Here is a 13,191-nt window from a genome sequence, read left to right as displayed (position 1 = left end):
GGCAGAAAGCTGAAGCCCCACTGCATGGGGCTGAAGCCTGGGGCCCTGAGCCCTGCCACCTGGGACTGAAACTGAAGCCTGAGCAGTGTAGCTTTGTGGGGGCCTCATGGCATGGGGGCCCCAGGCAATTGCCCTGCTTGCTACCCCCCTAATGCCAGCCCTGGCTTTTATATGCAGAAAAACAGTTGTTGTGACACAGGTGGGCTGTGGAGTTTTTATAGCATGTTGCGGGGGAAAGAAAAAGGTTGAGAACCCCTGGTGCATGCTATCTGAGGCAGTTGACCATACTACTGTGTATGTAAAGGCAACAGTAAAGAGTCAGCATGTACTGAAAGCAGGAATGTGTACTGAAGCAAACATTTTTATTATAGCTATAGACAGCACACATAGATAGCTCAAAAAACTGCCCCTTTTGGTTCACAGAATGTGACAAGTTATGACACACATGGAAGAAACTGTTTAGTCTTCTGGTATTTTCTGTAACCATGCAGCTCAAGTTATGCTGTGCAGGAAGGAAGAGAGAACAAGTGAGTGATGCGGATATAATACAACACAACAAAGTATCCTACAACCACAAAACTGTCATAGGCGTTGTAGAAACAAATGTGTTGTCTACCCATTCACGTGGTTTGGAACGCAAAGTCTTGAAGCAAAAGGGGCTATCACTTGGGTTGCTATTCCTAGAATCAGATAGAGGACTTAGGCTAGGGGTGGCCAACCTGTGGCTCCGGAGCCACACGTGGCTTTTCAGAAGTTAATATGCGGCTCCTTGTATAGGCACTGACTCTGGGGCTGGAGCTACAGGCACCAACTTTCTAATGTGCCGGGGAGTGTTCACTGCTCAACCCCTGGCTCTGCCATGGGTCCTGCCCCCGCTCTACCCCTTCCTGCCCCCTCCCCTCAGCCTGCACTGCCCTTGCTCCTTCCCCCTTCCCCCCCAGCCTCCTGCACGCCAGGAAACAGCTGATCGGGAGGTGCAGGGAGGGAGGGAGAGGTGCTGATCAGCAGGGCTGCCGGTGGGTGGGAGGCGCTGGGAGCAGGGTGGGGGAGCTGATGGGGGGCTGCCGATGTATTACTGCGGCTCTTTGGCAGGGCCGGCTCCAGGGTTTTGGCCGCCCCAAGCAGCCAAAACAAAACAAACAAACAAAAAAGCCGCGATCGCGATCTGCGGCGGCAATTCGGCAGGCGGTCCCTTCACTCCCAGGCAGAGTGAGGGACCATCCGCCGAATTGCCGCCGAATACCTGGACCTGCCGCCCCTCTCTGGAGTGGCCGCCCCAAGCACCTGCTTGAGAAGCTGGTGCCTGGAGCCGGCCCTGCTCTTTGGCAATGTAAGTTGGTAAATTCTGGCTCCTTCTCAGGCTCAGATTGGCCACCCCTGACTTAGGCAGCCAAGGTGGTAATTAATATTCAATAGAGTGGAATGAAACAGAGCAGTGTGTGGACTGCGAGCCCTTTCTAGGACTGACCATAAGGTGGCAGCACTGCTTTAGAGGAAGAGGTGTGTATGTGTGTGAGTGTGTTAGAGGAAGAGGTATATAAGTGTGTGTGTGCACATCACTTTGGAGGAAGCTCTGTGTGTGTGTGTGTGTGTGTGTGTGTGAGAGAGAGAGAGAGAGAGAGAGAGAGAGAGTGTGAGTGCATTGCTCTGAAGGCAGTGTGTGTGAGTGGCCATGGCCAGGCTTCAGAAGTGCTCAGAACCAACAATTGGCCAGATTTTCAAAAGAGCTCAGCTTTCATTTGGCCAAATAAATAAGGTTTTCAAAGGTGCTCAGCTCCCATTATGACACTTAGCTAAGCACTTTTGAAAAATCTGGCCACTTCTTTTGTCACCTAAACAGGAGTGAGCAGCTTTGAAAATTTGGCCCTCTGTATCGCTGGGATCTTTGCAGCCACTGGGAGAAAATCCATGTAAGGTCTTAAAGAGTGAGGGTAAGAATGGTGGCTCAGACCGAAGGGGGCCGGGGAAGGGATTGAAGACAACTCAGTATTTTTGAATGGTCTGTGTCTGTTCAATGTGTACCTTTGTGTGGGAGTTTGCGGGCAAGGCAATCCTTCCAAGTTTTTTGCAGGTAAATGTTGTGCTGTGTCCACACAGGCTGTTACATCCAGAGTAGGTTTGTCTGAAAAACAGACACAGACTTACATCTGTCTTGGTCACTGGATTTCACCAGGACTGTCCAGCTATCCTGTTCCTTGCATGATCCCTGCCCAGTCTGTGACTGCTAAGTGGCTAAATCTACAGGAGTTCTAAAGGTACTTTGGACACATGTAACATGTTGTCTGTGTTTTATGAGAAGCTCATATTTTTATAGTAACTGATCCGAGAATTCACTGTCTCCTCCATACCTTGGTGAGGTGCTTGTTTTATGCACAGGAGACACTTCCTCAACCGAGGAGTTAGAACTATAATCAGAACCACCAAGCCTCCTATACCGGCTGCCACAACCCCGATGATTGTTCCAATGGATTCTTCTATGCCAAACAACCCTGAGGAAAGAGGCACAGTGACACAAGACATATTACATGGAGCTATATGCCCATGGAGGATAGTACATAGGAGAAGTTACTGATTTCTACAGTATCTTGCCGAGGATGCTGCCTACTGTGTTACAAATTATATGGATTTCTTGATGGGCAAGAAACTGCAGGTCTCTAGAGCAGAAAGAGAGAGTATGGTCCACTGCAGATCATGTGGATTTATTTCAGCATAGGCAGGAAGCAGCAATACACTATAGGGACTGAAGACAGTGTATTGCACACTGATTTGTTTCAGTGCAGGGCTGTAGGCTGTACTATGCTGTGAGGTGATAGTGAATTATGAATCAGGCTGCATTTATAGGGATCTCCCCTGTATTCTTCACGCACTCATAAGGTATGAGCAAACAGTAAAGAGTACTTTGCAATATTCTGAGTATTGTAACTTTTCTGCAACTTTCCAAAGGAGACAGCACCAAAGAGAGGTAAGATCTGAAGATGTTTGTTTCTCACTGGGACATGGGGGCATCCACCACCACTTGACAGGTAGGTAGAGATGTGACAGTTCCACATTCTTTGGGATCATTACATCCTGAGGTTCTGGGTCAGAATTCACTGGAACTGAGTACTGCTTGGGGGACATAGAAGGTCTCTGATCTGGGGAGGGTGGTAGAATGGAGAAACAGCAAGAGGAAGTATGTCTTTAGGAGGAAGGAAGTGAATGGGAGAACAGGTCAGGGATCAGCAAAGTGTGGCCAGACCAGACTTAAAATGGCATTTTATCTTTACATCTGAAATGCAATAATTTCCCCAACGAAACTGCCAGACTGATGCACAATCAGACGTAGGTCAGGTATTCATTACATCCCTGTTTGCTGATAAATTTACCAGGCACTAGAAAATGTGGACAACATTGTTCACTGTGATGGCTGCAGGACAGATACTGAGGTCCTTACTCAGTTTTAAATAAGTCCTCAATTAGGAAAGCTCCCACTGACATCAATGGGAGTTGTCTGGGTAAAAAAAAATAGACCTCAGAATTTGGCCATGATTCATCATTTCTTAAGTTAATTCCATTGACCCACTCATCTGCTTAAAATTAAGCGTCCTTTGCAGAATAGTGATAGGGTTACTCCCCATGCGCTAAGATAAGCACCTGTTTGAATGCTTTGCTGAATCAGGGCCTACATGCAGAGGAGGCAGCTTATCAGCAGGTGTCACTAGTTTAAAGGCCTTTGCAATGGACCTCTTTTACAACCATGTAAAATGGGACAGAAGGAAAGCAAAGTGCTGGAAGAATTTGTCTGAAAGGACAGTCAGAAGGGCATGGAATAGAGGAAAAGGAATTGCTTATGGGAGATACAAGAATAAAGGAATTAAAGCGAGTTAAGGCGAATATTAGGCAGAGCTTCAGGAAAAAAGTCTTAATATGAGATCTATTACAATGTACAAAAACCTCCTATGAAAGGTGAGGAAATGCCAAAACTAGTGTGGACATAGCCAAGAGAATATATTATGGGGAACAACCCTGTAGCTTGATACACAGTTTGGCCAAGAGGTGGACTAGTCGACCTAATAGATCTTTTCCATCTCTAAAGTTCTGATTTATTTAGATCAGTTTTAGGAGGACCAAGTTTTGTGGTAAATAATGTCCATTGTGAGTTAGATTTCTCTCAGGGCATGTCTACATTTTGCACTGGATCGACGGGCAGCAATCGATCCAGTGCGGGGTTGATTTATCGCGTCTTGTCTAGACGCAATAAATCAACCGCCGAGCGCTCTCCTGTCGACTCGGAGACGCATAGGCGGAGTCGACGGGGGAGCATCAGCCATCAACTTACCACAGTGAAGATACCGTGGAGATCTAAGTACTTCGACTTCAGCTACATTATTCACGAAGCTGAAGTTGTGTAACTTAGATTGATACCCTCACCCGCAGTGTAGACCAGGCCTCATTCTCTGGTCCCTTTCATTCAAGCTTATTGCTGAACTGATGCATTCCACTGCCCCAAAAAGATGGAAAAGCAGCTACATTGGTCATGAAGCACATCTTGTGGGGATGACTTGTTAATGAAGCTATCAAAACAAACAATGTGAGATTTCACCAGACAAAGGCCAAGATCTTCTGAGAGGCATGCACTATACTGTCACAGTTATTTTACCAATTAGTATCAGCTCCAGACCTCTTCTTCCATCTACTAGTGCACAAACCAACTTCAAGGGGGGAAAAAGAAGAATTGAAATGAACACAAAATATTACCTAGTGCTCTCCTGATCCTGAGCTTTGTACCACTCCCCATCACCACCTTCCCACTGGACAACGTCACCTGGCAGAAATAAATGCCGTGATCACTGGCTGTCACATTGAGGATAGTCAGGGAGGCATCTCCTTGGGATAAGTTCCCATGTATGAAAGCCCTGGAGTAGTTTGTCAAGACAGTCACATTGTTCTCCAGTAGGTCCCTCTGCCCCTTTTCATCCACTTTGTACCACTTTACTGTCAGCTTGCTCAGGGATGGGCCCCAGGGACTGTGAAATTGGCAATTCAGGACCACAGTTTCACCCTCCTTGGCTTTCTCCTTGGCTGGGATCTGAGCCACAAATGGATGCCATGGCTCAGGGGTGGTCACCACTAGGGGCAGCACCGCTGTGTGAGCAGTAGCAGGAGAGTTGAGGGTGATGATTGCGTTCTCTTTTGCTGCATCTTCAGCACAAATGAAGACAGCTGCACAGAGAGAAAGATGAACGGTGTTGAGGTTAAGAATAGGGTTGCCAGGAACACCCAGTCGAAAAGGCAGGCTCCCTCCCTGCCCTGGCTCTGTGCGGCTCCCGGAAGTGGCCAATATGTCCCTGTAGCCCCTAGCTGCAGGGGCAGCCAGGGAGGGTCCGCGTGCTGCCCCCGCCCCGAGTGCCGGCTCTACAGCTCCCATTGGCCGGGAACCGCAGCCAGTGGGAGCTGCAGGGGTGGCGCCTGCAGGTGTGGGCAGTGCACACCATGCAGAGCCACCTGCCCACCCCTGTGCTTAAGAGCCAGACATGCCAGTTGTTTGCAGGAGCCGTGCAGAGCCAGGGCAGGCAGGAAACCTGCCTTAGCCCCACTGCGCCGCCGCCTGGGAGCCGCCTGAGGTAAGCACCGCCCAGCCGGAGCCCGCACCCCAAAAACCCTGCCCCAGATTGGAATCCCCTCCTGCACACTAACTCCCTCCCAGAGCCCGCACCCCAATCCCCTGCCCCAACCCTGAGCCCCCTCCTGGAGCCCACACCCCCGCACCCCAATCTCCTGTCCCAGCCTGAGCCCCCTCCTGCACCCAAACTCCCTCCTGGAGCCAGCACCTCTCCGGCACCCCAACCCAAGCCCTGAGCCCTCTCCCCCATCTAAACTCCCTCCCAGAGCTTGCACCCCCTCTCGCACCCCAACCCCCTGCCCCAGCCCTGAGCCTGCTCCCGCACTCCGAACCCCTTGGCTCCAGCTCAGATCCCCCTCCTGCACCCTGAACCCCTCATTTCTGGTCCCATCCTGGAATCTGCACCCCCCAGCTGAATCCCTCACCCCCTCCCACATCCCAATCCCCTGCCCAAGCCAGGAGCCCCTTCCTGCACCCTGAACCCCTCATTTCTGGCCCCAACCTGGACCCCGCACTGCCAGCTGGAGCCCTCACCCCGTCCTGCACCCCAACCTCCTGCCCTAGCCCAGTGAAAGTGAGTGAGGGTGGGGGAGAAGTGAGCAACAGAGGGGGAGAGGTCTTGGGGAAGGGGCAAGGGTGTTCGGTTTTGTGTGAATAGAAAGTTGGCAACCCTAGTTAATAGTGGAACAGTGGGAGCTGCTAGGTACTTAGCACAGCTGAAAAGCAGGTCAGTTAGGTGCCTAGATATGGACTTAGGAGCCTAAGTTTAGGCAACCATTTTTTAAAATCTTGGCCCAATTGCGTGTGTGAACTCATGGAACCTCCAGCCCAAGTCTCTGTTCAAATGAGTTTAAGGGTGAATGTGAATATTTCTCACAGCTCTCGTATTTCCCTCCCATTAACTTTTAAATACATCATCTGCCCACTTTCTACCTGGGAGAACCTGCTTTTTATCCACACTGCCCTCAACTCTAAGTGCACCAGGCAGAGTAAAGCACTGGTCAGAGGGGAGAGGGGACAAAATGACAGAAGATGAGAAATTAAAAGGGAGGGAAGAAGAGAGCTCAACCAGCCAAGAGAGCCCAACAAGGAAGGCTACTGAGCTAAATAACATTAGGTAGCTCCTTTATGGGTCATGGTATGGCAGGAAGGACAAGGATGGGACTTGCTTTGATGTTTGCTCAACAGAAAGGTGATTGGTAATCAGCCCATTCACGGTCTCTCTCCTTCAACAGCATGAAGGTTGGAATCCGACAATATCCTAAGGTCCCACACTGTTTTGACAGCTGGCATCTTGAAAGACAGAAGAGGTACTCAAGAACACTGCCAACAGACTTTTATCTGTTTATTAACAAGTCTATTGACAGTACCCAGGGTTATGTTCAAAACCAGAGAAGAGGCAGCACTACCCTGCTGCTATTTATATGTATAAATAGTAGAGATGCTATGCAGGGATTTCAAACCACATTTCCCCGGGCTGCTAATCATAGTATCAAACAGCCACGAGCTCTGGGACAGCTGAGTGCGCCTCATTTCTGGAAACAAACCTCAGCTCACAAAACAAGAGGAATCTTTTCCCTCTGAAATGCCTAACTGGAACAACTGGATGGGGTGCCAAGCACGGAAACAAAACAGCAGTAGAGGGTTTAGAATCCATATTTAAAATATTTTTTATTTTCTTTAAAAAACAGTTCCCATTCCCCCAGTAATCACCTATAGGATATCATGGAATACAAGACATTACGTCATGAGGGGCTGATTTTCCATTGCCTTGAGACTGCTATTGCCATTTACAGAGTGCAGAGTGAGTTAAGAGGATGTCAAATGCTACCATTCTCCTTTAGTAGTATTTGAGCCTCATGCTGCCCTCACTGGGCACAGTTGAACATGATGACCCAAAGTGCAAGGCAGTGGAGAATCAAAACTCTAGTCTCCAGGTTAAGAGTGATCAATTAGAGTGGTTTCTTCATACACACACACGCAAAATCTCTTTTGTGTTTATGTGATGCTGTATGATTGGATATGACCATGACCATTTATATCATTGATATTACCACTTTATACAGTTGCAACAAATCTTGGACAAATTATGTCATGTAAGGTGTCAATGGAAAAGTTATGATTTGCTAAGTGTGATTATCCTGTTTAGATGCGTGTATTATCTTTGCATCTGATATTATGAATATTGGCTATGCACTGGTAGCTTACACTTGTGCAGGGCCAGCTCCAGGCACCAGCCTAGCAAGCAGGTGCCTGGGGCGGCCAATGAAGAGGGGGGCGGCACGTCCGGCCCTTCAGTGGCGGGGCCGTCACTCCCTCTGGGAGCGAAGGACCTGCCGCCGAATTGCCGCCATAGAATGAAGCGGTGGTAGAGCTGCTGCTGATAGCGATCGCAATTGCGATCGCAGCTTTTTTTTTTTTTTTTTTTGCTGCTTGGGGCAGCAAAAATGCTAGAGTTGGCCCTGACATGTGTTGTATTCGTGGGTAACACCCACCAGATAAGATTTACATCAAGGCCAGACAGCTATGTGTTGATGGCCCACTAAGGACACTTCACTCTAACATCAGAGGGGTAGCCGTGTGTTAGTCTGAATCTGTAAAAAGCAACAGAGGGTCCTGTGGCACCTTTAAGACTAACAGAAGTATTGGAGAAGACGCAAATGAGTCTGATGAAGTGGGCATTCACCCACGAAAGCTTATGCTCCAATACTTCTGTTAGTCTTAAAGGTGCCACAGGACCCTCTGTTGTTTTTTCACTCTAACAATGGGCCATAGAAGGCCAGAACTCTCGAGGTCCCTTCCAGTCCTAGAATCTATGAATCTATGAAAGAAACTCATCCCATCCAGTAAGCCTGCCTGTGGATTCCTCAGCAAGAATATGGGCAATGGCTGCCGCTGTGAGTATCAATGTGTGCAAGGACATGTGATATGCTCATGTGACCCTGGATTCCATCTTGAGCCAGTAACTTTCCACAAACTGGGCTGTGAGCTTTTTTTTTTTTTTTTTTGAGACAGTAAATTTCCAGGCACCTGGCAGAGGATATAAAAGTCCCCTGAGATATCTCCATTTTTCTTCTTTCCTGTCCTGATTCTCTGGATTTACAAATAAAAGGAGTATTTTGAACTATGTACTAAGGACCTTCCAATCTTTTGGAAGTTACCAGAGACTTTACAAGCTAGCAGTGTATATCATCATTGCTACAAACCTGATATAAGAACTTTGCAATTATTTATATGTATATGATCTATTAACTGTTATTAACTCTCTTCTTCTTTTATTACTAAACTTTTAGTTTTTAGTTACTAAAGGATTGGCATCAATGTGATTATTGGGTAAGATTATCTGAGCTATATATTGACCTGGCTAAGTGGCTGGTCTTTTAGGATTAGAAGAACCCTGTTTGATTAAATTGGCTTTCAATAACCACTCATCATAGAGTCCAGCGTTTGGGTGGTGAGACTAGGGCTGGAATGCCTAAGGAGACTGCATTTTTGATTTCTGGTGAGACAGAAGTTTACTTTTGTTACTGGCTTGGTATAATCCAATGAAAGAATAACCACCAGTTTGGGACGAGTCTGCCCAATTTCTCAGCAGTTTGTCCTGAATCTGGCATCCTCAGCTGTGACCCACTGAGGCACAATGACAGTTTATAATTAGAATGATTAATTATTTGTGTTATGGTAGTGACTAGAGGGCCAAGTCATAGGGCCCCATTATGGTAGATGCTGTACAAACACAGAACAAAAAGACGGTCCGTGCCCTGCACCAAAAAGCTTACAGCCTGTGTGTAAGACAAGAGGCAACAGATGGATATAAAGATGGGGAGAGTACAAGGTAGTTGTTAGTAAAAGATCCTAATTGGTTACAAAATCAATGTTAAACAGTTATATGGTGATTACATTCTGAAATGCTTTACAAAATGTGCCGTACAACAGACAAAACAGTTGCCTGTGAGGTAGCAATCCACATACTAGAGAACAGCGTGGTAGTAGCACAGCATACCAGTGGCTGTTGTGTCCCCTGTGATATAGAAGAGGCAGGACTCAGTTGTAATGAATATAAAAGTGATTTTTTTATTAAGGCAACCAGATATATACAGTAGCTGTGATTCTCTCAGGCTCTCTTGCTCCCAGATTGGTTAATACAGCCTGTGCTGCCTCATGTCACCACGCAAGATGGCTGCTGTGTCATCCCCCCAGAGGTGGCTGCATTTCTGTGGTGAGTGAGTAATCACTGTACATGTAGTCTATAAAGCTCTTTAGAATGAAAGCCATTTCAGTTAGTAACAATATTCTTTACTTCCTATTGCTAACAGTGACAGTTCTCTGTCAAACAGCTACCCCATTCCACTCCAGAGCTCAATGTCAGTGCTGTTAGGCCATATTTTAAGGATTCCTATAAAGCACTTTGGAATTAAAGGCATTTCAATGGGAAAGATATTCTCCTTCACTTCCTGTCCCAAACTGTTCTGTAATGTTGCTGTGTGCTGTTAAACAGCTGCCACATTCCACCCCAGAGGTGGCTGCATTTCAGTGGTGGATGAAAAAGATTACTATATAGTTAGGTAGGAAAGTTTGTAAAATGCTTAGCGATCTGAAAGGTGTTATGGAAACATAGAACGATGATTATAAATGCAAGTTATCTTCATATTTTCTGCACATTTTCTGACCCTTGATATACATTTGCTCTGTCAGTATCATAACATTGTGAGGGATAGTAAGGTGCCAGTGAGTCAGCCACCTTTCCTTGCTTGTAAAAAGCTGCCTTGGGCCATAATCAGAATGCACTGTAATAGATAATAAAAAAATCTCTCAAAATGGTTGCATGTGATTAAAGTCTGCTGTACCAAGAGTTTATCTCCCAGGATTTCAGAACTATAAATACAGGCATCATCATAGTTATACGTAGGGCCCCATTGTATCCCCACTTCTAGAAGGGGGAAGGAGGTGAAATCCATGGCTATAGCTTGGGAAGACACAGAACAGGGGCAAGATACAGCTCTGTAGCATACTCCCCACTTCCTCTCCATTAGAGTTCCTCCAGGATCCAGCACCAAGTGTAGGGAGGGGAGCAGAAAAGGTTGGGAGGGATCAGGATGGGAAGCGGGGGGGTTACAAATGTCCCCGTTGCCTTCCCAGTAGCGCCAGGCCTGCTGCAAACCGAGTCTGCAGTAACATGTGCAAGGGACTTGTGTCTGAAGGTGACTTGGGAGAGTGAAGGTGGAGAGGGGACAGCTGCAGTCTGGGAAATGCTGAAGAGCAGGAGTTCCTGGAGCTCTCTCTACTATCTGGGATAAGCCCTGCCTGACCACTTCCCCCCAAAAAAACATAGGAGAGGGAACTCCCCATATATCCATCTGCAGTATGATTACTATCTATTTTCCATTTATTGAGTAAGAAGGTACCATTTTTACACTGGCACTTTTCTGATCATAACTGCACATTAATTGTGTTTTCTAACATCATCGCTGTTCACCACGAGTTTTACTTCCACCTTGATATAACTGACCTTGTCATCTGTTGTGATCCTGTATCTTTGTCTCAATATACATCACTGAGATTGCAATTAATCACTAAGAATCAGAACCCAAAAGAGTGGTCTGTGTCTTTTAGTGCCAGCTGTGTTTTGGGTCTTCACTGTGAAGGTCACAGCACAGACTTTTTTTTTCCATGTTGCGCAACTGGGAAGTGACTAGTTCATTGATATTTAAATAGACAATGCCCTTATGTTGGCATCCAGGAATATTTCTTGCCAAATGTTTTGTTGACTCTGCCAATAAGCTCTTTTTATTCCATTCTCTTCATTAGTATAGAGATGGGTATCTCCACCTGCCATGTGGAAGTCAGGTGGACAAGCTCTATGTTTTTTTGCTTTTAAGATACTTAAAATTAGGCTGACCAATGCACTGGGAAATATAGTGCAGGGGACTATCCCCTCAGGCCAGGAGGAATGCATTAGGGAACCTATAAGTAATTTTAATATAAAGCTGAGATTTTCTTATCTAGGGCCCGGTCCTGAGGAACACACAAGGCAGGTTAAAGGGGGTGAGGTGGCTCAAAGATGGAATAAAATTTACTTTTGCTCTACCCCAAACTCTACTCCCTGGAGTAAATCAGAGCAGCCTATGGGCGTCTATAATTTACGCCAGATGCAAACAATCTCAAGGAACTAAAATGATAGCTGGAGATTGGCAGAAGGCATAGGTCTCCTGGTCATGCCCCCATTCCTTTGGCCATACCTACTAAGTGGACATTTGGGAGGGGAGTGGCAAAAAATCATTATACCAGGTCTCCACCATCAGAGAATTCCCCTACACTACAGCAATTGGTTATGTTGGCTTTACAGCTGGGATCTGCCAGTAATCCAGTGCAATACGGTCACATCACATCCCAGGAACTGACCCCTAAATTCTATAATTAAGTGATAAATGACTGTATATACCTCTGCTTAATTCATAAGAATTTTTGGCTGAGGTTGGCTTTGGAAAATTAATATTTATGACTGTTCTGCGAACACACTGGGTAGCTAATATGTCAGAAAAACAAACAAGCCATAAAGCTTCTACTAATGAAGGTACATAGTCAGCCTTCTCGAGAACTAATGGAAATGGAAAGATACATTTCCCCTTTGGGATGAAACGCAAACAAACATGCCTATGAGCTAAATAGGAATGGATCTATAAACAAGAATGTGTTTTTCAATGCAAAATTCAGTACTGAATTTGACCCACAAAGTTCCTTCTGTATCCTGAGAAGTCCTTAGGGGAGAATGGCTTAAAAAAAAAAAAGCCTCACAAACCAAATTTCAGAAATAAGTCAAACTCCTCCATATTAAGGAAGATGTTTAAACAGATCAGCACTTACCCATCTGCAAGGAGAACAGGAGAAGAGGCACTGCATAGACGTAGAATTTCCCAGCTTGCTGTTTCATAGCTGTTGAAGTATATAGTCACTTTGCCCTACCCTGTCTCTCAGATTGTATAGGCAAAAAAATATCTCTGCTGTTGCAACAGGAGTTCGCATTCTGCCCAATGAAAGTCACACTTTCTAAAGTTACTACAGCTTCAAGTTAACAGCATGCTACCTGGATGACTGCCACATTTTAACTTGTTATAGTGGCTTCCATGCTGTCGAAATGCAGGGGACGAGGGGAACACAACAATTATTCTCTTTATTCCTTTGGACTTGTGTTCACCAGCACCGGAACCTGGAGCTGATGAGCGCGTAGTCAATAGAGGGTTCCTTGTCTGTTGAGCCCCAAATGGAAGTGAAAAAAATCCAGCATTGGCTTGATTTTCTCAGCAGCTGGGTCTCCATAGTTCCTATTGATTTTATTGGGAGTTGTGGATACTCAGTGCCTCTGAAAATCTGGCCATATGTGCTGTGCGTGTGATGAAAATATACCCCCCCCCCCAAGTATTTTTTTCAGTGTAGTAGAAATCCTGATTAACCAAAGGTTGGTTAGTATTAACCGTTGGTTAACTGAAGCTTGGTTATGGGTTATATCCCCTGGGAATGGGGAAGCGGGTTGGAAATAACAGACCTGTCTGCAAAGCTGACTAAGGTACTGTCTTGTTGTTTGTGGAAAG

At 46.2% G+C, this 13,191-nt stretch overlaps 1 protein-coding gene across 1 annotated transcript; it reads right to left on the bottom strand.

Annotated features, from left to right (window-relative positions):
* Positions 1 to 343: 343 nt before the first annotated feature.
* On the bottom strand, positions 344 to 12,930 carry LOC101951200 (uncharacterized). The gene is made up of 4 exons (XM_024111985.3): positions 12,467 to 12,930; positions 4,738 to 5,202; positions 2,349 to 2,489; positions 344 to 502 (listed from the first exon to the last, which is right to left on the bottom strand). Exons 1-4 carry the CDS (start codon positions 12,531 to 12,533, stop codon positions 498 to 500), a joined length of 678 nt encoding a protein of 225 aa, XP_023967753.1. The 5' UTR covers positions 12,534 to 12,930; the 3' UTR covers positions 344 to 497.
* Positions 12,931 to 13,191: the final 261 nt, after the last annotated feature.

The sequence above is a fragment of the Chrysemys picta genome, chromosome 1 (genome assembly GCF_011386835.1).
Source record: "Chrysemys picta bellii isolate R12L10 chromosome 1, ASM1138683v2, whole genome shotgun sequence".
NCBI lineage: Eukaryota > Metazoa > Chordata > Testudines > Emydidae > Chrysemys > Chrysemys picta.
The sequence above is the reverse complement of the archived record's forward strand: the minus strand, read 5'-3'. Positions and strand labels throughout refer to the sequence as shown.